At 39.4% G+C, this 26,568-nt stretch overlaps 1 protein-coding gene across 1 annotated transcript in view; it reads left to right on the top strand.

The window, feature by feature from the left end:
* The window catches only part of GUCY2C (guanylate cyclase 2C), an 82,941-nt gene extending 56,676 nt beyond the window's left edge, over nucleotides 1-26,265 (top strand). The window contains exons 19-27 of the mRNA XM_002822972.3: nucleotides 66-154; nucleotides 10,149-10,240; nucleotides 12,995-13,153; nucleotides 16,735-16,927; nucleotides 17,716-17,890; nucleotides 19,622-19,720; nucleotides 22,201-22,295; nucleotides 23,958-24,034; nucleotides 25,604-26,265. Coding sequence (XP_002823018.2) covers nucleotides 66-154; nucleotides 10,149-10,240; nucleotides 12,995-13,153; nucleotides 16,735-16,927; nucleotides 17,716-17,890; nucleotides 19,622-19,720; nucleotides 22,201-22,295; nucleotides 23,958-24,034; nucleotides 25,604-25,778 — 1,154 coding nt within the window. The 3' untranslated portion in view covers nucleotides 25,779-26,265. The remainder of the gene's footprint in view (nucleotides 1-65; nucleotides 155-10,148; nucleotides 10,241-12,994; nucleotides 13,154-16,734; nucleotides 16,928-17,715; nucleotides 17,891-19,621; nucleotides 19,721-22,200; nucleotides 22,296-23,957; nucleotides 24,035-25,603) is intronic.
* The last annotated feature ends 303 nt before the right edge of the window (nucleotides 26,266-26,568 follow it).

The raw sequence follows: 26,568 nt of genomic DNA, 5'->3' as shown, positions 1-26,568 counted from the left end.
GAAATTCCTTCCATTTCTTCATGCTGTATTCTTCTTTGTAATTTAAATTTTTCTCACCCAACCAGAGAAGATTTTCAGAGTGGAAAATTCCAACGGAATGAAACCCTTCCGCCCAGATTTATTCTTGGAAACAGCAGAGGAAAAAGAGCTAGAAGTGAGTATATCTTCCCGTATTCGTTTCCTTGGCCAGCTGTAAACATTACCATAAATGTAATGGATTAAAACAACAAAAGTTTATTCACTTACAGTTCTGGAGGCTAGAAGTCCAAAATCAAGTGTTCAGCAAGGCCACACTTCCTCCAGAAGAGCTAAGGGGCTAATCCATTCCTTGCTTCTTCCAGAAGCTTCTGATGGCTCTTGACATATCTTATGGCCACACAATTCAATCTCTGCCTCTTGGTCACAGTTTCTTTTCTGTCTATTCTCCCTCTATCTCCTTTCTATTAGGACATATGTGATTGCATTTGGGTCCACCCAGAAAATACAGAATAATCACCTTATCTCAAGAATTTTAACTTAATGGTATCCGCAAAGGCTCTTTTTCCAAATAAGATAGCATTCATAGGTTCCAGGGATTAGGACCCAGCATGTCTTTGGGAGCCAGCCTCAGCCTACCACATTCCGCATGTCCCTCCACCACTCCCCAACTCAGGAATGAGCTGGCTTCTAAAGCACACATCTCATTCTCTACTTTTTTTTTTTTTTTTTTGAGACGGAGTCTTGCTCTGTCACCCAAGCTGAAGTGCAGTGGCAGGATCTTGGCTCACTGCGACTCTGGACTCCCAGCTTCAAGCAATTCTCCTGCCTCAGCCTGGGTAGCTGGGATGACAGGCACCTGCCACCATACCCAGCTAATTTTTGTATTTTTAGTAGAGATGGGGTTTCACCATGTTGGCCAGGCTGGTCTCGATCTCCTGACCTCAAGCGATCCCATCTGCCTTGGCCTCCCAAAGCGCTGGGATTACATAATAGGTGTGAGCCACCGCGCCTGGCCTCATTCTCTATTTTTAAATTGATATTTGTACATATTTGTGGGGTACATGTGATATTTTGTCATATGCACAGAATGTGTAATGATCAAGTCATGTATTTACGGGATCCATCACCTTAAGTAGTTATCATTTCTATGTGTTGGGAGCATTTCAAGTCCTCTCTTCTAGCTGCTTTGAAATATACAATACATTGTTGTTAACCGTAGTCACCCTACTCTGCTATCAAACATTATAACTTATTCCTTCTAACTGTATGTTTGTACCCATTAACCTACCTCTCTTCATTCATCCCCTGCCCTACCTACACCCTTCCCAGTCTCTGGCTGTCATTATTCTCTCCACCTCCATGAGATCAACTTTTTTAGCCCCTGCATGAGTGAGAACATGTGATATTTGTCTTTCTGTGCCTTTCACTTTACATAGTGACCTCCAGTTCCATATGTGTTGCTGCAAATGACATGTTTTCATTATTTTTATGGCTAAATGGTATTCTATTGTGTACACATCCCGCATTTTCTTTTTCCATTCATCCACTGATGGATATTTAAGTTGATTCTGTATCTTTGCTGTTGTGAATAGTGTTGCAATAAATGTAAGTGTGCAGGCATCCTTTGATAAACTGATTTCTCTTCCTTTGGATAAATACTCAGCAGGGGGATTGGCGGATCATATGGTAGTTCTGTTTTTAGTGTCTTGAGAAATCTCTATCCTATTTTCCATAGTGGCTATACTAATTTACATTCCCATCAATAGTGTGTAAGGGTTCCCTTTTCTCTGCATCCTTTCCAGCATCTGTTATTATTTGGCTTTTTAGTAATAGCCATTCTAACTGGGATAAGATGATAGCTCATTGTGGTTTTGACTTGCATTTCCCTGATGATTAGTGATGTTGAGCATTTTCTCATATTCCTGTTAGCCATTTATAAATCTTCTTTTGAGAAATGTTTATTCATGAGTTTTGCCCACTTTTTAATGGATTTTTTTTTTAACTGCTGAGTTGTTTGAGCTCCTTGTATATTCTGGAATATCACCCTTGTCAGATTAACAGTTTGCAAATACTTTCTCCCATTCAACAGGTTGCCTCTTCACTCTGTTGTTTCCCTTGCTGTGCAGAAGCCTTTTAGTCTAATATAGTCCCATTTGTCTATTTTTGGTTTGGTTGCCTGTGCTTTTGAGGTCTTAGCCATAAAATCCTTGCCTAAACCAATGTCCTAAAGTCTTTTCTCTGTGTTTTCTTCTAATAGTTTCATAGTTTCAGGTCCTCTGTTTAAGTCTTAAATCTATCTTGAGTCGATTTTTGTATATGGGAAGAGATGGGGTGTCCTTTCCGCATTGTATGTTCTTGGAGCCATTGTTGAAAATCAGTTGTCTGTAAGTGTGTGGATTCATTTCTGGGTTCTCTATTCTGTTCCATTTGTTTATGTGTCTGTTCCTATGCCAGTAACAGGTTGTTTTGGTTACTGTAACTTTATAGAACATTTTGAAATCAGGTAATGTTATGCCTCCAGCTTTGTTCTTTTTGCTTGGAATTGCTTTGGCTATTTGGGCTCTTTTTTGGTTCCATATGGATTTTAGGATTGTTTTTTCCATTTCTGTGGGAATATGACAGTGGTATTTTGATAGGATTACATTGAATCTGTAGATTGCTTTGGGCAGTATAATCATTTTAGTGATATTAACTCTTCCAGTCCATGAGCATGGGATATCTTTCCATTTGTTTTTGTCCTCTTCATTTTCATCAGTGTTTGTAGTTTTCCTTATAGAGGTCTTTTACCTGCTTTGTTAAATTTATTCCTAGGTAGGTTTTTTTTTTTTTTTTTTGGAGCTATCGTAAATGGGATTGTCTTCTTGATTTCTTTCCCGCTGAGTTTATTATTGGTGGTATGTAAAAACACTACCGATTTTTGTATGTTAATTTTTTTTTGAGACAGAGTCTCACTGTGTTGTCCAGGCTGGAGTGCAGTGGAGTGATCTCAGCTCACTGCAACCTCCACCTCCCAGGTTCAAGCAGTTCTCCTGCCTCAGCCTCCCAAGTAGCAGGGATTACAGGCACCTGCCACCAAGCCCAGCTAATTTTTTTTTATATTTTAGTAGAGACGGGGTTTCACCATGTTGCCCAGGCTTGTCTCAAACTCCTGAGCTCAGGCAATCCACCCTCCTTGGCCTCCCAAAGTGCTAGGATTACAGGTGTGAGCTACCTCACCCAGCCTGTATGTTAATTTTATATCCTTCAACTGTACTGAATTTATCATATCTAAGAGCTTTTTGGTGAAGTCTTTAGGTTTTCTAGACATAAGATCATATCATCTGCAAAGAGGGACAATTTGACTCCCTGTTTTCCAATTTGGATGCCTTTTATTTTTCTTGCCTAATTGCTCTGGCTAGTACTTTCAGTACTATGTTGAATAGGAGAGGTGAAATTGGGCATCCTTGTCTAGTTCCAGTTCTTAGAGGGAAAGCTTTCAGCTTTTCCTCATTCCGTGTGATATTTGCAGGTTTGTAGTATATGGCTTTTATTATTTTGTGGGTGTGTGATATATGGCTGGCCTTTATTAATGTTGAGATATATTCCTTCTATGGCTAGTTTTTTGAGAGTTTTTATCAAGAAGAGATGTTGAATATTATCAAATGCTTTTTCTGCATCGATTGAGATGATCATATGGCTTTTGTTCTTCATTCTGTTGACGTAATGTATCATGTTTATTGATTTGCATATGTTAAATCATCCTTGCTTCCTGGGGATAAATCCCACTTGATCATGGCGTATTATCTTTTTGATGTGCTGTTAGATTCAGTTTGCTACTATTTTTTTTTTGGAGGATTTTTGCATCTATGTTCATCAGGGATATTGACCCATAGTTTTCCTTTTTTGTTGTATCCTTGTCTGGTTTTGGTATGAGGGTACTGCTGGCCTTGTAGAATGAGGGAGAATTCCCTATTCTTCAATTTTTTTAAATAGTTTGAAGGGAATTAGTGTTAATTCTTCTTTGGAAGTTTGGCATAATTCAGCAGTAAAGTCATCCAGTTCTGGACTTTTCTTTGTTGGGAGACTAGTGATTCAGTCTCATTACTCATTGTTGGTCTGTTCATGTATTCTATGGTATTCTATTTTTTTCTGATTCAATCTATGTAGATTGTATTTATCCAGGAATTTCTTCACTTCCTCTATATTTTTCAGTTTGCTGGTATATAGTTGTTCATAATAGTCTCTGATAATCTTTCACATTTTTGTGCAATTGGTTTTTATGTCTTTTTCTAATTTCTGATTTTGTTTATTTGGATCTTCTCTCATTTTTTTCTTGGTTAGTCTAGCTAATGGTTTATTGACTTTGTTTACCTTTTCATAAAAACAACTTTTTATTTCAATGATCCTTTGTATTATTTTTTCAACCTCTATTTTGTCTAATTCTACTCTGACCTTTATTATTTCTTTCCCTCTACTAACTTTGGGTTTGGTTTGTTCTTGCTTTTCTAATTCCTTGAGGTGCCTTGTTAGATTTGAATTTTTTCTGCTTTTTTGATGCAGGCATTTATTGCTATAAACTACTCTCTTAGCAGTACTTTTGCTGTATCCCATAGGTTGTAGTATGCTGTGTTTAAATTTTCATTTGTTTTAATTTTTTATAATTTCTCCTAATTTCTTTATTGACTCAATGGTCATTCAGAAGCATGTTGTTTAATTTTTATGTATTTGTGTAGTTTCCAAAGTTCCTCCGGTATTGAGTTCTACTTTTATTCCATTGTGGCCTGAGAAGATATTTGATATAATTCTGGTTCTTTATAAATATGTTGAGACTTGTTTTGTGTCGTAACATATGGTCTATCCTGGAGAATGTTCCAGGTGCTGATCACAGGAATGTTTATTCTTTAGCCATTGAATGAAATGTTCTGTAAATGTTAGGTTTATTTGTTCTAACGTGCAGTTTAAATCCAGTGTTTCTTGGTTAATTTTCTGTCTTTATGATCTGTTTAATGCTGAGAGTGGAGTGTTGAAGTCCCCAACTATTATTAGATTGGAATCTACTTCTTCCTTTAGATCTAATAGTATTTGCTTTAAATGTCTGTATGCTTCAATGTTGGGTGTGTATATGTTTAGAATTGTTATATTCTCTTGCTGAATTGAGTCCTTTATCATTATATAATGACCTATGACCTTTGTCTCTTTTTACAGTTTTTTACTTAAAGTCTGTTTTACCTAATATAAGTATAGCTACTTTTGCTCGCTTTTGGTTTTCATTTGTATGGAATATCTTTCCATCCCTTTACTTTCAGTCTATATATTTCTTTACAGATAAGATGAGTTTCTTGTAGGCAGCCTATAGGTGGGTCATTTTTAAAAAACCATTGAACCAGTCTATATCTTTTAAGTGAAAAATTTTGATCCATTTACATTCAAGGTTATTATTATGTAAGGGCTTATTCCTTTCATTTGATTAATTGATTTCTGGTTGTTTATACATCCTCTGTTCCTTTCTTTCCCTTGTTTATCATTATGGTTTGTGGTTTTCTGCAGTGGTAACCTTTGAGACCCTTCTCTTCCCTCTTTGTGTGATTGCTTTCCTAGTGAGTTTCATACTTTCATGTGTTTTCATGGTGGTCGATGACAACCTTTCACTTCCAGGCGTAGGACGCCCTGAAGCATTTCTTGTAGGGGAGGTCTAGTGGTGATGAATTTCCCTAGCTTTCACTTGCCTGGGACAGCCTTTATTTCTTCTTCATTTATGAAAGATAAGTTTGCTGGATATAGTATCCTTAACTGGAATTTGGTTTTTCTTTCAACACTTTGACTACCTCATCCCTTTTCTCCTGGCCTGTAATGTTTCTGCTGAGAAATTCACTGTTAATCTGATGGGGGTTTCCTTATAAGTAACCAGATGCTTTTTTCTTGCTGTTTTTAGAATTTTCTCTTTAACTTTTGACAATTTGACTATAATGTGCCACGGAGAAGATCTTTTTTAATTATATCTATTTGGGGATCTCTGAGTTTCCTGTATCTGAAAGTCTAAATCTCTTGCTATTATTTTGTTAAATGGGTTTTGCATTCCTTTTGTTTTCTCTTCGCCTTTTGGGACACCAAAAATTTTAAGTATTTAGCCACTTTATGGTGTCTATATCATGTAGGCTTTGCTCATTCACTTTTGTTCTTTTTTCTTTATTTTTGTCTTATTGGATTATTTCAAAAGACCTGCCTTCAAGTTCTGAAATTCTTCTGCTGGATCTAGCATATTGTTGAAGCTTTCCAATGTATCTTGTATTTTATTGAATGACTTCTTCAGTTCCAGAGTTTGTTTTATTCTTTTTTATGGTATCTATTTCTTTGGTAAATTTCTCATTCATATCCTGAATTTTTTTTTTATTTCTTTGTATTATTTTTCTGTATTCTCCCGTATCTCACTGAGCTCCTTTAATATTATTTTTAATTATTTTTCCAGAATTTTATTAATTTCCTTTTCATTGAAAATTGTTGCTGCAGAACTACTGTATTTCTTTGGAGGTATCATATTTCTTTGCTTTTTCATGCTTCTTGTGTCTTTATGTTGATATCTGTGCATCTGGTGTAACAATTACTTCTTCCAAATTTTAACATTTGCTTTCATAGGGGAGGACTTTTTTCCCAAAGATGTATCTATAGTATTGGTTGGGTGAGGCACTTTGGCTTTGATTCTGGGTGCATGCAGTAGTGTAGTCTCCACATAATTTACTCATCTGTGAGTGGGTCTGTTACTTCCCTAGTGGGTTAGGATGTCATTGTTAGTGGAGGCAGTGGTGACGTTTTGTTGAAGACTGGAATGCCAGGTGGGCTGGTCCTCAGGGCCCCTTGGAGGCACTGGTGCCAGCATAAGCTGTCCTTGGGCCCCAGGACAGCTTATCTGGTACCAGTGTTAGTGGGTCTAGGCAGATCAATTCTTTGGCCTCCAGGTAACTTCCTCAGGTGCCAGCAGTAGCAGCAGTAGCCTAGGCTGGTGGGTGGATTCCCAGGTTCCTGGGCAGCAGGCATGGTGTGAGTAGTGGAAGTAGCCATGATAGGACAAGCTTCTGGTTCCCAAGCAGTCTGCACTGGTGTTGGTAGTGGCTGTGACAGGCTAGGCAGGCCAGTCTGCAGGTCCACAAGTGGTATATGCTGGTGGGTACCAGCTGTGGTGGTAGCAGCAGGTTATGTGGCCCCTAGAAGGTGTACTCAGGTGCCAACAGTGGTGGACTGGGCTACGAGATCTCTAGGGCCCCTGCACGGTATGCTGAAGCACTGGAAGGGTGCAAGTGAACCAGGTGGACCTGTCCTCAGACCTGTCTTCAGTCCCCACCCCGTGGTGTGTACAGGCACTGGCTTCAGTAGGCAGGGGTCATTCTCAATTTTTATAAGCTCAATGAACGAGGTGTCCATGCGGTATACTTACTAGACTTATAAATACCATCTAATGATTTAAAAGGAAATATGCCAACATCTAGAAAGAATAGAGAAATGTACTTTCACTCATTTTATCCTTCCTCTGAAGGAAATGGAGCAAAAGCTCTTTACATTTGCTTTTGTAATAGTCCCTCAAAAAGGCCTTGCAGCTCTGTGAAAAATTTCTAGTTATTTTTCCTTTTAGCATTTTACCTGAGCCTTAATAGTCAAAGAAGATAGTGAGTAAAGTATTTTAAGATATTTATGGTCTTTAAACAAAAACATCTTTTGTTCCTTGTGGGATAAAAATAGAAACATTTTCCTTCCATTTACAAAGACACTGCCAGATGAGTTTTATGGCCAGACTCTGCAGGGCATGAGTGGGCCATTTTTACCTCTCCCCTTCCCTCTTTCAATAGTAATAGTATGTTGAAATACAACTTTCCGAAATACAGCTGCTCCTAGCCTTGCCTTCTCCTCATTCCTTTCTTTCGTCCTGCTTTCTGAATTCCAGGATTCCTCCACACAATCAGCATATCCTTTCTCAAGCCGTTTTTTTCTAATCTGAGTATATCCAAATATTAAAACCTTATTCACTAAAACAGCATCATCTTTAATTCATTTGTGTAGTTGGACAGTTCGGGAATTAGAAATGAGGAATAAAATTTCATGTCAAGTAACTGATTCCAACAGAATACAGAGTTGAAACTAGATCACTCAGCAATGCCCCAGAAACACCCAGTAGAGTCGTCCCTCTGTCCACAGGGAATTGGTCCCAGGAACCCCTGTGGATACCAAAATCCACAGCGGCTCAAGGATCTGATATAAAATTGCATCTCATATGCATATAACCTGCATACATTATCCTATGTACTTTAAATTATCTCTAGATTGCTTATAATCCCTAACATGATGTAAATACTATGTAAATATCTGTGGTACTGTATTGTTTAGGGAATAATGACAAGAAAAAAAAGGTCGGGACATGTTCAACACAGACACAACCATCCTGTTTTTTCCAAATATTTTCCATCCCCATTTGGTTGAATCCACGAATGCAGAACCCATGCAGACAGAGGGCTGACAGTATTTCACTCTGTGGCACAGGATCGGCCCAGTTGTTTTGTTGTTTCTGCGTATTCTGCTCTAAGGTAGTCAGCAGATGACTTACCAAGGCAGGAGCATCATCTAGTGGTGAATATTGGCACCACAGGCTGTACCGCTGCTCTAGTTCCTTCCCAGGGAATTGTTCAAGCAAAGTACAGGGACAGGCATTGCATCTAGTATCACTTATGATCTTGTTTTTAGCCAGAGTGAAAAACAAACTTTATTTAAAACAAATGGTTTTCACCACACATTTTGATTTAAAAAAAAAAAAAAAGCTGCAAACAGGTTGTAGCAGATGAGGTTTCCATGGGCTTCCTCCTGTCTCCCTACCTCTTCCTCCATACCTCCCTTTTCTCCATGTCACTTCTCTGCTGCAGCTGTGCATTATAATCACCTGAAGAGCTTAAAAATCTACGACTGCCCTTTGCCCATACAATATTTGGGACATACTTATACTAATGAATTATTTATTGTTTATCTGAAATCCAAATTTAACTTGATGTCCTTTATTTTTCTTGCTAAATCTGGGAACCCTACTAAGACCATTTCAAAATATATTAAATCAGAATGACTTAGGGTGGGGCCTGGGCATAAGAAATTGTGCAAGTGTTCCCCAGGTGATACTATTGTTTGCTATAAGTTAGAACCATGGACAGTAGTAAGGCTTTTATTCTCATTTGGAGCCATTTGCCTCATATTCACTGAGCCTTTGTTCCTCCACCAAACTGAGAGTTGGGCTGATATTTCTCGTGGCCCAATAACAAGATGCAGATGAACTGAGGAGGAAGAGAGTTTTTATTTCCGTAACCAGTTACAGGGAGAAGGCCTGGAAATTATCACCAGACCAAATGAAAATTACATTTTTTTCAGAGCTTATATACCTTCTAAGCTATACGTCCACATGTAAGTATGCATTCATTTAAAGACATACGTGATTAACTTCTTTTAATCTATAACTAAGGTCTGAGTCCTGAAGACCTTCTCCTGGAGCCTCAGTAAGTTTACCTGATCTAAATGGGTCCAGGTGCTGGAGTGATTACCCTTATCTTGTCTCCTGCTAAATCACAAAGGTTTAGGGAGTTCCTTCACACCCCCAATAAACTTCTTTGTGGAGGCCTGGGGAGTTTCTTCAGACCCCCAATAAAACTTGTTTAATCCTAAATGGGTCCGGTTAAGAAGAATTCCTTCGTTATTTTGTCATGCTTTAAGGCCCAGGAAAGGCCTAGGCAAAACTCTTGGTGGGCTTTTGTTACATTCCAGCCTTTGTATAAGGGCACTGGCTTTTAATATTTAACTTAACCACTCAGTCAGTACTGAAACGGTTGTTATGGAGGCCTGCCACACCTTCACTATTTTTTTCTCTCTCCAACGTAAAACTTGCAAGCTCTTGTAAATTCACTTAGTCTCCCCTATCAACCCGGCCTCATCTAAATTAGTATCACATTTTTCATTAATTTCACCCAAGGGAATAACTGGATAAGATAACGCAGGTGGTAATGCCTGAGACAGAAACCAGAGAGCTGGGGATCTCTTGTCCGCGCTAACAGAGTTGAAGATATTTTTAAACTATTCCTTGCCTTAATCACTCCCATCAATGAGAATAAGAATTCTCTCTTGATTTAGTTTACTATCCCCTGAGCTAATTTGTCCATTTTTTCTTCCAGGTGTACCTACTTGTAAAAAACTGTTGGGAGGAAGATCCAGAAAAGAGACCAGATTTCAAAAAAATTGAGACTACACTTGCCAAGATATTTGGGTATTGCTGAAATGTTTACTTTTATTCACTAATTTCAGGGTTTTTAAAAAATTATAGTTGGCATTCGGTGGCACCTAAGAATGAGAATGTCTATTCCAGTGAAAAATCCCAGGTGGCAACCAACACCTGCCTCATAACATTAAGATGATATGGAGACTATCAGACCGTTTTCCCAAGGAAATAATCATTTGAAAAGTTAAATACTCAAGGTCAAAAGTTTTCTGATTAAAAAACAAACTTTAGCTGATTATAAATTTGTCTGTTAAAAATAGAGCTTCTGGGTCCTTCTGTGGGTAATTAGGATTTAGAAGTGTAGCGTGAGTCCTGAGAACCTGTAAAGCTCCTAAACAATTATTAACATCAGCATGTTTTTAGGATCTTAAAGTCTTAAAATCTCCAGGTTTGGCCCTAGGTACTTAAGACATGTCATGAATCAGAGCATGATTCAAGTTGGGAGAGAAAAGTACACAATTATCTGGTTGAGATTAATTTCTAGATATCCCATGTTTTCAGTTAATACACTGCAGAATGAGAAAAATAACATTGAATTAAGAGTTAGGAAATCCAATTTCTAGGCTAAGATCTGATAAGAGTTTGCTGTGGGGCATTGGGCAAAACACTTACCCTCACTGGGTATCAATTTTCTTGTTAGAAAAATTGGATTGAACAAGATGATTCTTACGATTTTTTCCAGGTCTTTCTGTAGTTCTCATTAGGTCAAGAGATTCAGATACTTAATGAGACTAAAAGTCTAGAGCTGGAGGAGATGAGGTGGAGTGAAGCTAATGAACGTGTGGTCATTAATTAGTAGAACTAAGCTGTCAGTTGTGAGAATGGAGCAGGAAATAATAATTAATTCTAGCCCTTTTTTTTTTCTCCTTCGCTGTCCTGTCCAGATGAGACTTTATGTGTGACTGATAAAATGTATGCTCATGAAGAAACTGGGTCCTTGATACTCAGCCTTTAATGTGTGTGGTGGTTCTCAAACTTGGCTGCAGCTTGGAATCACCTGAGGAACTTTAAAAATACTGATACTGGGGTTTTACCCTAGAGAGGCTGATGTAATTGGTCTGGGGGTACACGCTGGTGTCAGGATTTTTAATAGCTCCCAGGTGATTAAAATATGCAGTCAAAGGTGAGAAATTGTTTTAATTGAATCAATTCATCCTAGAGTAAGATTACCCAACTTCATCTCTTACCCCTGCTCCCACATCCATTCTACCCAACTAGACTCTGTACTGGCAGTTTCAAGTAAAAATTCCCTGGGGAACTTGTTAAACGATTCTGTTTCTTCATTCCAAGCCCAGCAATTTTCCGTCACATAGGTCTCGGTTAGGGCACAAAAATGTACTGGATTTTTAACAAACATCTCTCCCCATCCCAGGGGATGATGATGCAGGCCATCTTCTCCTGAGACCAGAAGTGATTGTTATTCTTGTAATAGTAAAATGACTGTGATTTATTCAGCACCTTCAATTGTGCCTTAGATGTTATGAACATTATCTCTGATCCTCACAATGCTAGGAGAACTCAATGTGTCTCCTCCCTGACCTCTGCACCAAGGCTTGTCATACCTCCCACTGTCACACAAAGCTGGCATCTCATCTAAGTCTCCTTGATCTGACAAAATAATCCAGAGTTAGGCTTCTGGTGTCAGGACCCTGGCTCTCTGTAATGAGGAGATAATTCAAGACTTAGCTTGGCTTTTCTTAGTCCTTCTCCTACACTTTCATTTATCACTTCTTGACCAGCTTTTAAAAGATTTTCCTTTATTGCAAATTGTTTCTTTTGTATTTTAGAAAATACAAATAAGCAAGCAAGAAAGTAAAACGTCACCTGTTTCCCAATAGGTGACCACCAGTCTTCAAAAAATAAAATTGAGATTACAATTTTTGCTATTTTATAAACTGACTTTTTCACTTAATAATACAGAGGGAGTGTCTTTCTGCTTATTCAACTATACTAATTTGTATTTTATGATACAAATTAGAATGTTAATGTTCCATTGTCCCACCATATTTTAACTACACTTTTGTTATACATTTAGATTATTTTCAAATGTTTGCTCTTGTAAAGAATACTGTGACTTTTTTTGTTGCCAACTCTAAACACATTCATGATTGTTTCCTTAGGATAATTCTCAGAAGTAGATTTATAAGCTGATTGGTATATGCATTCTTAAAGCTTGTGACATATTTTTACCAAATTGCTCTTCAGGAAGGTTTTGTACTATATGTATTTCCTCCTTCTCCTACATTGATTACCATCATTTTAACATTTGTTTTCCCTTTTTTAATCTTATTCTTGTCCTGATGTTAAGTTGGGTTTTTTGTTTGTTTGTTGGTTTGAGACAGAGTCTCACTCTGTCACCCGGGCTGGAGTGCAGTGGCATGATCTCGACTCACTGCAACCTCCACCTCCCAGCTTCAAGCAATTCTCCTACCTCAGCCTCTGGAGTAGTGCCACCATGCCCGGCTAATTTTTGTATTTCTAGTAGAGAAAGGGTTTCACCATGTTGGTCAGGCTGGTCTCAAACTCCTGACCTCAAGTGATCCTCCTGCCTCAGACTCCCAAAGTTCTGGGATTACAGGTGTGAGCCACTGTGCCTGGACGAGGTTGAGTTTTTTTGTTATGTTTGTTGGCTTTTATTTTTATTTGTTTAATTATCTATTCATCATATTTGTCCATTGTTTTATTGGATGTTCATGTTTTCTTAATAATATATAAGAGCTCTTTATCTATTACTACCTACAGACTTTTTCATGACCAAAAAAATGAAAGCTATATGGATACCTTGATCCGACGTCTACAGCTATATTCTCGAAACCTGGAACATCTGGTAGAGGAAAGGACACAACTGTACAAGGCAGAGAGGGACAGGGCTGACAGACTTAACTTTATGTTGCTTCCAAGGTAAGGCAAGTCTCGCTGATGTGGAGGCTGAAATCTTCAGCATATCCTTCTAGCATTGTTTTTCATTGTATCTATATAGGATTTGTTTCCTTTTATATATTCTTCAGTAGATTATTGGTTTTACAATGCATGTACTGCGAGGTGCGGTGGCTCACGCCTGTAATCCTAGCGCTTTGGGAGGCCAAGGCGGGTGGATCATGAGGTCAGGAGATTGAGACCATACTGGCTAACACAGTGAAACCCCGCCTCTACTAAATATAATAATAAAAAAAATTAGCCGGGCATGGTGGCGGGCATCTGTAGTCCCAGCTACTCGGGAGGCTGAGGCAGGAGAATGGAGTGAACCCGGGAGACGGAGCTTGCAGTAAGCCGAGACCGCACCACTGCACTCCAGCCTGGGCGACAGAGCAAGACTCCGTCTCAAAAAAAAAAAAAAAAAAAAAAAAAAGCATGTAATTTGCTAAGCCTTGTTCCAGTTTGTTCTCCACTAAGTAATGTTCTGAAGGTCACCCAGTGAATGGCAGAGCTGGGATTCTACCCAAGAAGTCTGAGCTGGAGCCCCTGATTTCCTTTAGTAACTCTGACCTCAAAATCTCAAACCTCTGAAAGTCAAATCACCTGCAAGAAAACTAGAAGGCGGATCACAGCTTGGGGGAAAGGAGTTGGAACACACTTGGGAAGTGGTGCCTTGTAACCTTGTGATAGAAGGGCAGAACCCATGAGCCCTCAGAGTGCCTGGGCACAGTAGGGAACACTTCATATTCACTTCAAGGATGATAATTTCTATCAGAGTTCCATAAATGTTAGGTACATAATGCATAACTCCTTGCCTGGTCTTTAATGCTGAGTTGTGACAAAAACAATATCCTGTTTATCTGGCTGCCTTCCCAGGGTTTCATTGGCGGTGGTTTTAACCAGTAATGTCACTCAAGTGGTTTGAATCAGCTGGCTCACCATTTCAGCTTTTTTCTTAGCCTTAGTTCAATATGCCACTTGGACTACTAGTTGGTAGATGTTTTTATTGGATTTCCAAATGTTATATCACACAAGTCTCTTGAAGAGCTACAATACACCATGGCTTCAGCACAACTCACTTTGGTTAGTTATGTAAAAATTATATGTGCAAGATAAAACTAAAACATGCATGAGCAATAACTAGAAGAATCAAAAAGAAATATGTGTAGCAAAGGGCAAATAAACTTAAGATTGCATGTAGGAACCAGATATCACTTAGACATTTATTTGAACAGTACCCCTTGGGGTAAATACATTAAAATAGAAGTTTCTTCTTTTTTATTTAATTTAATTTAATTAATTTATTTATTTACTTTTGAGATGGAGTTTCACTCTTGTTGCCCAGGCTGGAGTGCAATGGCATGACCTCAGCTCACTGCAACCTCTGCCTCCTGGGTTCAAGCAATTCTCCTGCCTCAGCCTCCCAAGTAGCTGGGATTACAGGCGCCTGCCACCACACCCAGCTAATTTTTGCATTTTTAGTAGAGAGGGGGTTTCACCATGTTGGCCAGACTGGTCTCAAACTCCTGACCTCAGGTGATTCACCCACCTCGGCCTCCCAAAGTGCTGGGATTACAGGCGTGAGCCACCATGCCTGGCCAGAAGTTTTTTCTTCTGGGAAGACTTTCTAAGAGATCTACTCTGTATACTAATTTTATCTATGTCAGCAACAACCTGTTATCAAAGCTCATGATGTTAACTCCCAGCCCTTCCTTCATTTATTTACAACATGAGTTTCTCTCTCTGGATAACACACTATTTTCCAAGTGTAATAGTCCATTCTCACCCTACTATAAAGAACTACCCGAGACTGGGTAATTTATGAGGAAAGGAGGTTTAAATAACTCACAGTTCCACAGGGCGTACAAGAAGCATGGCTGGGGAGGCCTCAGGGAATGTACAACCATGGTGGAAGAGTGAAGGGGAAGCAAGCACCTTCTTCACATGGCAGGAAGAGAGAGAGAGAGAGCAAAGGGGGAGGTGCCACACACGTTCAAACAACTAGATCTCATGAGAACTCACTAACACAAGAACAGCAATGGGGAAATCTGCACGCATGATCCCATCACCTCCCACCAGGTCCCTCCCTTAACATTGGGGATTACAATTCAACATGAGATTTGGGTGGGGACATGGAGCCAAACCGTATCACCAAACTCATATGACTTTTCAGATATAAGCAGTACAATGAATTGCAAATATGGCAGAATATCCAATTTTGTCATTGCATCCATGTAGCCTCCAAGATACTATGCACTTTATACAGGGCATGTCAAGAACAACCACTCCAGATGTGTCCCTAGGAATCCAAGCCACACCAAGGAATGTTTTTCAAAGGTTCCAAGTTTTGTCATTGCACCAATTAAAAAGGTTTCTCCGGATGCTCTGGAGGTTCTCCAAATGAGTGTTAGAAATCTCTGTGGTTGATTGGTTGTTTTCTTTCCGGGAGAGCCGACCTCCTTTGTTGCAGTCAGCATACCTCCAAATCTTCCCCATCTTCCTGAATATCCAAGGCCTGGGTTGTGCAGGGAGTGTAATGCAAAAAAAGACTGATGGGTGGGACTGAAGGCTTCCTGAATTCTAGCCCTGGTTCTGTCCCTAATCGGCTGTGGGAACTTATGGAAGTCATATTTTTTTAGACCTCAACTTTCTCATGTGTAAAAATAAAGATTTCTTTTCAGTGACTTCTGTGGACCTCCCAGCTTCCAGTTTCTGATTCTAGTGGTTCCACACTGAGGGCCACTACAAAGTGATGCCAAGGACAGACAGGGACCATCCCACTTCATGTCAGCCCCCACTCCCTTTTCTCAATGAAGAGGTAACTTGGCACACCAAGTACAGACTCCCTTCTTCTGGTTCTCTTCCTTCAATCTTGAATCTGATATACTGCACCTCATTCAGCAAAGACATTCTAAAAGTTGCTTTAATTTGACTTCTACAGTTTTAGCATGATTTAATTTATTTACATGATTGATTCTGCTTTATAAAGGACCCAAATCTGGTTCAAAATATATCAAATGAACTCTGGTTCAGAATATATCAAAATTTATATTTAAATGCATCATTATTTCATAGTAATATTAAGCAATGCCATGTTACATATGCCAGGAAAGTAAAACTATCAACTTTGTTGAGAAATTCAGATCTGATACCTGTGGTGATTTAAGTAATACCACACTCTCCTCAGCTTCTGCGTATAGAGCCACATCTGTAAGAAGTTGATTATCAATAGAGAAGCAAAAAGTGGACAAGTATGTATATGTATGAGAGTTTTGAGGATATTAAAGTTATCTATTTATGTGTATTAGGGTTAATAATCAAAGACTAAGTTAATGTTCAACCTGCTTATATTCATCTGTGTTCACAACATGTATTATATGTGTATTTGTGTAATATGTTCATGTATATGATATACACAACCTCTCTTTGTTTCCAATTCACTCAATTCACTGAAGTCTCAAATTCTAGAATTCCTGGTAGACAATCACTACTCTCTGAAAGATTTATGTGAAACAAGAAGAAATTTGCTGAAGTTGAAGGCTTTTTTTTTCCCTTCATTCATCTAGGCTAGTGGTAAAGTCTCTGAAGGAGAAAGGCTTTGTGGAGCCGGAACTGTATGAGGAAGTTACAATCTACTTCAGTGACATTGTAGGTTTCACTACTATCTGCAAATACAGCACCCCCATGGAAGTGGTGGACATGCTTAATGACATCTATAAGAGTTTTGACCACATTGTTGATCATCATGATGTCTACAAGGTAACCACATCACCTAACAGGCTGAAACCACTAATTGTACAACCCAAGGTCATCAGAGCCTGAATTGGTTGTTTCTGTTACTACTCTTGTCCTCTCTAGTTTCACATTTAGTGAATTGGTGGTTGAATCTGAGCTAAAAGTGAAGAGAAGTAGAAGGATTAGAGGAGTGAGAAGTCAAAATTACCATTCAACTTTAAGAAGCAGCAAAAAAGGTACAACAGGAAGTTCAGCAGGAATGAATTTGAAGTATTAAATTTAGACACAATGGCATACTCTTAAATCACCTCCAAAAAATGGGCAGTGTTTAGGCTGACTGCAAATGAAGCAGAGAAGACACTGGGGTTATAATAAATAGAAAATCATACTACAAGAATGTATACAATTACATATTACAAAATACAATATTCTGTCAAATAGTATGTTGACATTTGCTAAAGGATTAATTTTCAGGAAACTAAGGGTGTTCCTCAAATTACATAAAACCATTCAGATTATTTATTTGAACATTTCTAGAACTGTCACCACATCTGGACAATTTATACAATTATGAAGTACTTTTAAATGGCTAAATTCCTTTATAGCTATTTTATCACCCATTAACTGGACTATAAAAACCCTGAAGAAATCAGCGCAGAACTGATCGAACTGGCCCCAGAAAAAGTGTAAAGGGCTATGCTCATACTGTGTTCCCAAATCACTTTTTGTGTTTGACATGTGATTAACTGCTTCTGTTTAATTTCTGTGCTTTTCAAAGGGGCAGAGGCACTCATGAGAAACTGTTTCCACAGGTGGAAACCATTGGTGATGCCTACATGGTGGCTAGTGGTTTGCCTAAGAGAAATGGCAATCGGCATGCAATAGACATTGCCAAGATGGCCTTGGAAATCCTCAGCTTCATGGGGACCTTTGAGCTGGAGCATCTTCCTGGCCTCCCAATATGGATTCGCATTGGAGTTCACTCTGGTATGCAGTTGAGCATCTTAGCAAATTGGGAACCATATGTACTGCTGTGCATCAACTAAATCAGAAAGGATAAAAGGTCTTCAAGTGTGATCGACTTCGCATAATGTTTACTCTTAATTCTTTTTGCCAAATGTGAGGTCCCACTATGCATCCTGAGATATTTAGACCCAGTCCCTAGAGAGCTCTAAGAACAAGACCTTTGAGGGCACCACTGACTGCTGACACGATAAACACCAAACATGTACAAAAACAAGAAGCTTTGGACTCCTATTTAAATCACCATACCTAGGATTTCATTTATTTCCTCCCCATTCCCTTTCTCCCCACCCCCAACTTTAATATATTTTACCACTAAAATATTATAGTATCTTAAGTGGATTAGATTATCTACAAGGGGAAATAAAGAACAGATGGTGAAATTTCTATACTATTTATATCCCCTCCCTTCCCTGCCACTGCAGTTATACAGAAAGTACATGAGTCACTTTCAAAGACCATGAAAGTTACATAGCCTTGTTAAAAGAAAAGCTTTATGCATATTAAATTTAACACAGTTTGATTGAGCAAAGAACAATTTTCAAATCAGATGGCCCTTAAAACTAGAAGAGGTTCAGAGAGCTTCAATGGGCAAGGTGGGCAGGCAATGTTTATAGACAGAAAACAGAAGTGAGGGACAGAAACAACTTGATTGGTCACAGCTCTGTGTTCCCCTGATTTGGTCAAGGTCCGATCAGTTGACAGCCTGTGACTGGCTGAAGCTCAGCTACTGAGATTGGCTGAGACTCAGCTATCTGTAACATAAGTATACCCTAGTTAGGCTTTTAGTTTGTTTATGTACCAACCTAGGTTGCAGTTTGTTTTGTAGGGACCCCTAAGAGGCAGCCTCAGGCCAAACTTAGTTTAATTCAACAGCCTTGAACATCAAGATTTGAGATGAGTCACAGGTGTTATAGAAAAACATAGTAAGAGAGGAACTCAGAAGTCATCTAGATGAATCTTTAGCAAGGCATTGCTTAAAACTCAGCTTTGCAGTTTTTGAGTTAATCTTTGACTTCTAAAACTGTTAACTCCTTGCACTCAGTCATTCTATGCAAATACGTGACTGAATAACCCTTATTTCCTACCTAATATGCCACAGCGCATAGTCTAATCTGGGCTTTTATTCTGCTTGTTAGAACCTCCTTGTGCCACAGGCTTCCCTATCCAGCTGCATTCGCCTGGTCCATGAAATGCTTAAGGAAGGTTATGCCTTTGTTTTGTCTTCTGTCTTCCATTGTCATGGCACCAATCCCAGAAATGCCACCTTAAAACAAAAATAAAACAAACATGAGCCATTGAAGCTTCAAGTCTACAGTGCCCTCCAGCAGTGTGAAATTCAGGGTTGTGTGGTTTGGCACAGTAAGCAAGCAGTGGGGCTCATCTTCATCCTTCCTGAGAGCCTTCTATTTAAAATCACCTTTGTGGTCTGGATCTCTGGATGCCTTCCTATTTGCTACAAATGTCGTTTTCTTTGCGAGAGCAAAATACTTTATGATTGCATGCATTGAATAATGATGCTTCATTGGATTCATCCATTTAAAGCAAAAGTCCCAGCTCACATTTCACATCCTCAGCCACTTCTCCATTACAGGAAGTATTCAGGATTGTGACCATACAGAGAGGCTTACCTGTCTTCACTCTACTCTGCAGTTTCTATCGCCTTCACGTCCTGCTTTGTGTCCTTCATTTCAGGTCCCTGTGCTGCTGGAGTTGTGGGAATCAAGATGCCTCGTTATTGTCTATTTGGAGATACGGTCAACACAGCCTCTAGGATGGAATCCACTGGCCTCCGTAAGAAGGGAGATTGTTTTTCTCAGAGGACAAAGATTCTGTCTTCCAGCAGAGGGCAACTGTGAGATAAAATGCACAATAAGGAGATACAAAGTGCCAATGAGATGTAGAATAATTCTTCACATTAGCTGAACACAAACCCGTGTCAATCCACCTTTTGCTACATTTGCTTTTGTTGTTGTTTACTGATAATTATTTTATTCTTCCACTTTTGCTCAGTTTTAGACTATTTCTATATTTTTGGCTCATATACAATGAATCTGGGGGTATTCTACTTAGAATAGTCATGGCATTTACCATAGAGTCATGAAAGTTAAAAAAAAAATCAGTAGGCAAGGTAAGAACTATACACTCTGGTTCACATTCCTGTTTCCCTCTTATTTGGTTTTGCTTTTTTGTTGTTGTTTTAGAGACAGGCTCTCGTTCTGTCACCCAGGCTGAAGTGCAGTGACACGATCATAGCTCCCTGTAAACTTGAACTCCTGGGCTCAAGTGATCCTCCCACCTCATCCTCCCAAGTAGCTGGGACTACAGGAACATACCAGCACATCCAGCTAATTTTTAAATTTTTAATAGAGACTGGGTCTCACTATGTTGCCCAGGCTGGTCTCAAACTCCCGACCTCAAGCAGTCCTTCCACCTTGGCCTCCCAAAGCATATTCGGTTTTCCTGGAAATTGACTTTTATTTGTTTGAGATGGGGTCTCACTCTGTCGCCTAGGCTTTGGTACAGTGGCACAATCACACCTCACTGCATCCTTGAACTCCTCAGCTCTAGTGATCCTCCCACCTCAGCCTCCTGAGTAGCTGGGACTACAGGCACGCCACCATGCACAGCTAATTTTTTAAATTTTTTCTGTAGAGGTGTGGTCTCTCCATGTTGTCTAGGCTGGTCACAGACTCCTGGGCTCAAGCAAGTCTCCTGCCTTGGTCCCCCAAAGCCCCAGAGTGTTGGAATTACAGGCAAGAGCCATCATACCCGACCAAGAATTGATTTTAGTAAAGAAAAATCTAAACATTTGTTATATACAAAGGAATATATTGCATTTGCTTGGCAAGGTAGACGCACAATGTGCTGCATGAAGTAGATGCTCAATAAATGTTGATGACAGTGGTAGTAGCAGAAATATACAGAAGAGAGAAAATAAGCATTGGTAGACATGGCTGGGTCTTACAAAACCACAGGAGGCAGGATGGTATTTTGGTAGTGTACTGACAATGTGACACTAGTTTGTCCTGGCAAATCATGCTGGCAAGGAAAAGGATAAGGTTAGGGTCAGACAGACTTGGGTTACAATTGAAATTATGTTAATCATTCTCAGTATAAGTTGAGGAGAAAGCTACCTGATCCTTCTAGCTCTCAGAAAGATAAAGATATAAATTGAAAATGGAATACCAACCTTGCCAAGAGGGTTTCTGAAATAATTTGGGATGATGTCATGTTAAGCGTTTGGCAATCATGGTACATGGTAGGTATACAATTTGAGATTGTCATTATTCTTACTGTTGTAATTGTTTGTGGTATTGCTATTAGGCCCCTATTTTGGGAAAGGTGATACACATCAATGGACTTGTGAATAGGTGTGCCCTCACCACTTCTTTTGTCAAAGGATAACAATGTTCCAGAAGAAGAAATTTGAGAAAATCAAGACCCCTCAACTCTCCTGAATCTTCACCTTGCCCACAAGGCTTTAGCTATTTATTGGAACTTTTCCACAGGGACCCAAAACCAAACTCCAACACCCAAGCTTGACACTACAAGCCAAATCTAAAACTAGGTCCCGCAGGCTACTATTCTGAGCTGGAATGAGAATCTATGGAGGAAAACCTAGGGATCCCCATCACATCACTCAGCGCCCTGAAAACTGATGTCAGGCCTTCTTTCTTCCCACGTGAGATTATATTTCTTGTGTGAGGTCATTCTTGCATTGCTATAAAGAAAAATCTGAGACTGGGTTATTTATAAGAAAAGAGGTTTAATTGGCTCATGGTTCTGCAGGCTGTACAGGAAGAATAGTGCCTGCATCTGCTTCTGGGGAGGCCTCAGGAAGCTTTCACTCATGGCAGAAGACAAAGCAGGAGCAGGCACTTCATACGGCAAAAGCAGGAGTAAGAAAGAGAGTGGCAGGGGCAGGTGCCACACATTTTTAAATGACCAGATCTTGTGACAACTCAGTATCGCAAAGACAGCACCAAGCCATGAGGGATCCACCCCTGTGACCCAGACACCTGGTGGGGGGCCAGGGCTCCAGCACTGGGGATTAAAATTCAACATGAAATTTGGGTGGGGACAAATATCCAAACTATACCATTTCTTATCTCTCTGATGTTATTTTTAAGTGTTCTTTCATTAAAATAGCCACAATTGTTTCTTCTTGATTTAGGATTCTTGTCTCAGGTGTTATTGATATCCTGAATCAACGGGAAACAAACAGGCCATGTAATAGCTGAGATTTTTATTTATCTATTTTGCATTTCCAGCTTTGAGAATTCATGTGAGTGGCTCCACCATAGCCATCCTGAAGAGAACTGAGTGCCAGTTCCTGTATGAAGTGAGAGGAGAAACATACTTAAAGGTAAGGAGTCCACAAAGACAATGCATAGGAAAAGCTCTCAGACACGCTTGGGCCACCTCCTTTGAGACTCGGCCAGGAAAGTTGAGCATGCTAATCCTTTTCTGTACTCATCACGATGAGCACCCTCCATCCTCTGCAAGAGAAACGACCACCAAAAAATGTGAACTCAGAACTTCCCTTTACTCCAACGAGCCCTTTTGACGTTTTGAACTCTGCCAGCGTTTACTCTGCCATATCCAGGTTTTGTCTCCAGTTCCTCCTCCAAACACAATAGCTACATACAGTCTGGTCCAGGACTTATTTAATTTAAATCAAAACCCTTGTCCCCCCACTTACTTCCCTACTCTTACTACACAACGCTGCTATGATCTGAGGTCACCTCTCTTGCCAGTTGCTTTACTATTCGGAAGCTCTAGAATCACAAGGAGTGAATGACAAGGTGTGGCCCCATTCTCCTCCTCCTCCTCATCTGGAAGCTTGTTAAAATGCAGATGTGTGGACACTCTACCAGGCCTACTATGCAAGATTCTCTGTAGGTGTAGATCAGAAATCTATATTTTTAACAAGATAATGTGTTTATGACCACACTAATATTTGAGAATCGCTATTCCAGATTCTTCATGCAGTTCCTCACATTTAAAACAGCTGCCCTCCAAAGCCATCAGTTGTCTCCAAATGCTTCTCAGGCTGCTTTTCCAAAGTTATTAGAATCTTTTCACAACTGGCAAAGCCAACTATTAACTGTAAGTTACCTGTCTCCAGTAGCTATAATGCTTCTGGCCTTTACGTTTTGGTTGCACCTTGGAAAAGTCTCCTTTTACGTAAAAGTGTCCTAACATCACACTTGCTTTTTGAGTCCTCCATAAATACATTTTTTACAAAGAACACTTACCCCAAAATAGAACCAGTTTATGGATTACTATGGTCCAAACACAGTCAGTGAACCACTATTTTTTTAAATGAGTTTAACAATATATATCAATTATATATATATCACTCATTTTTAAATTATTGATATATATTATAGATATATATTATTAAACTCATTTTTTAAAAATAGTGGTTCACTGGCTGTGTTTGGGCCATATGTATTTTGTGTCTCTTTTTCAAAGACAGAGTTTCCAGTATTCCAGTAAATTTCCATACATTCCGTAGCCTCCAGATGGGCCCCAGAAATGCCACTTAATGAGTTCTTAATTGTGATGTACATGTGTTTGTAATAAGATAGGGAAACTGTAGCAAAAGTTTTGTAGCAAAACTTTATTGCAAAAAGGGCTAGAAGGAAATATGGACAATGACAACCAGTTGGATTTGTTGACGTAGCAGAATTGTAGATGAATTTTCTTCCTTTTTAAGTTAGAGTTCTTGTGATGTTGCTAGAGTGATATTTTAAAATGTCTTTTGGGGAAAAAAAGAAAACTCTACTTTGAGAAAAGGATGTCTGCTGAATGAGAAACTTATTTTTAAAAAGGCACTTGGAAATAAAAATCTGTCTAGAGATAATGCAAATCATAACAGGAATGTGTGATGTGCTTAAATATTGGCACTGATGAGAAATGCGGAAGTGAAACATGTCACAGAAACAGATCATTATGGGAACAGTGGTCTACAACTGAACTGACTCCTTCGCCTCCGTGGTACACAACTCTTTTGTCTTACCAGGGACGAGGAAATGAGACTACCTACTGGCTGACCGGGATGAAGGACCAGAAATTCAACCTGCCAACCCCTCCTACTGTGTAAGCTTCTGGGTGTGGCAGGGACAGGGAGGAAATTAGAGATCTTGGCTTTGTTAGTTATAGCCAATTTAAGTTGGCAAGTGCCTTACAAGTGGTATATATTGCATAAGAAGTAAGGGACTATACATGAGGTTTAGAAACCTCCCTTCCCAGACTGCAAGAAGGGGATTACCCTGAAAGCCTGCATTTTCCTGAGACCTCAATGAAACAGAAGAGTATTTAGCCTTGGCTTCCCTGTCTGGAACATAGACTTGCTTCCATGAATCAGATGTGTGGGCTCAGTATAAAACTACCTTTTTTTTTTCACTCTGGATCCTTTATCCCAAGAGGGAGCTTCCACCTGGAAAAGAGGAGGAATGAACAGACTGTTTAGAACTTGAGGAGATTTTGTTATTTCATTTACTTCATTTTGTTTACTGGCTCTGTATTCATGATATTTTTAACTGTCAAAATTATGCTTTAAATGCCTTATCTCCATTAAAGTATACTTAACTTATAGTTTATGCAGAAAATGTACTATAAATTAGACAAGAATGAGTTAAAAGTTTCCTGAGTCTGGGTATGAGCTTCTACCTATTCTGTCCACTTTCCTAGACTGTACCAGTCATCATCTTGTTGCTGCTGAAAAACTGACTATATTGCTCTGCAATAAAGCATGGCAAAGCTAGCATTGTGTTCCAGGCTTGCTCGGGAGAACAGAAGACACTTTAGAGTTCACCTCATGCATGTTCTGTTCTCACAAGAGTGGAGCATACTGGGGGCAAAGAGGCTCTCTGCATTCTACTCCTGTTTTCATCTTTCTGTTGAGTCACCTGATGAAAACAGGACCTGCCCCAACCCCAAGACTGTGGTTCTGGGTCTTAACATGAAGTCTGTGTTCTCCCTGAGATGAGGAAGACAAAGTTTCAGGGTTAACTGACAGGTTTCACTTCTCCTAAAGGTGACTCAGCTGTCATCCAGTTGCCTGTCAACACATGTTACTGCAGCCATATGGCCATTTCCTTGGCTTTTGCTATGGTTGAGAAACTCTGTCTTGCAGAGGCCTAAATGGCAGACCCAGAGAGACGGCAAGCTTCTAGAAAAGCTAAAACAACCCAAATCTTCCCTGGGGCATGAGAAACCTGGCTCCTTACTTGCAGTGTTCCAGGTCCCTTCTAAACTCGTGGTCCCCTCCACCATTCTAAGCCTTCCCCAAACAAGACTCACACTGTTAAGTATGTGTGGGACCAATGAGTTTTCAGGGTTGTGTGGCAGGGGCCTAGCATCCTCCCAGTTTCCTTTCCCCTTCCTGCAGTGGCATATGTAAACCTAGATCCTCCCAACCAAGCCTCCAAATTCCAGCAGCATATTATTTCACTTTGAAATTGAAGTCTAATTTCCTACCAGAGATAACAGTTTTTTAAGCTCATCAAAGGCAGGGATCATTTTGTATTCTTTGGATTTCCTGTGTCTAGCACAGAATAGGCATTCAAAGAGTAACTGAGTAACTGAACTGATTATTCTGGAGCTAAGGAATATTCTGTATGAATTGCTGAGAAGTTCTATTTTCTCTTCCCACCCTGTTTCCAGGGAGAATCAACAGCGTTTGCAAGCAGAATTTTCAGACATGATTGCCAACTCTTTACAGAAAAGACAGGCAGCAGGGATAAGAAGCCAAAAGCCCAGACGGGTAGCCAGCTATAAAAAAGGCACTCTGGAATACTTGCAGCTGAATACCACAGACAAGGAGAGCACCTATTTTTAAACCTAAATGAGGTGTAAGGACTCACACAAATTAAAATACAGCTGCACTGAGGCAGCGACCTCAAGTGTCCTGAAAGCCTGCATTTTCCTGAGACCTCAATGAAGCAGAAATGTACTTAGGCTTGGCTGCCCTGTCTGGAACATGGACTTTCTTGCATGAATCAGAAGTGTGTTCTCAGTGAAATAACTACCTTCCACTCTGGAACCTTATTCCAGCAGTTGTTCCAGGGAGCTTCCACCTGGAAAAGAAAAGAAATGAATAGACTATCTAGAACTTGAGAAGATTTTATTCTTATTTCATTTATTTTTTGTTTGTTTGTTTCTATTGTTTTTGTTTACTGGCTCTTTTTCCTTCTGTATTCATAAGATTTTTTAAATTGTCATAATTATATTTTAAATACCCATCTTCATTAAAGTATATTTAACTCATAATTTTTGCAGAAAATATGCTATATATTAGGCAAGAATAAAAGCTAAAGGTTTCCCAAGACTGTGTATGCATTTCTACCTATTTTGCCCATTTTCCTGGAATACATCAGTCACATCATCTCGTGCTTACTGAAAAACTGACTACATTCACTCACACTGAAGTACGGCAAAACTAGCATTGTTGCTCAAGGGTGAGAACCTTGAAGGTTAGTATCACTTGCTACACATGAGGGAATTTTTGACCTTTATACAGAGGTGTTGCTTCAGCTTGTCCAATTAACAATGTGGATGGCAGTGATCTAAGTATGGGACCCAGGCAAAAGTCAAGTTCCTGTACTGCACTTTTCTAACTATAAAGTAAT

Source organism: Pongo abelii, chromosome 10, assembly GCF_028885655.2.
Source record: "Pongo abelii isolate AG06213 chromosome 10, NHGRI_mPonAbe1-v2.0_pri, whole genome shotgun sequence".
Taxonomy (NCBI): domain Eukaryota; kingdom Metazoa; phylum Chordata; class Mammalia; order Primates; family Hominidae; genus Pongo; species Pongo abelii.
Note: the sequence above shows the minus strand (reverse complement) of the source record. Positions and strands in the feature narration are given on the sequence as shown.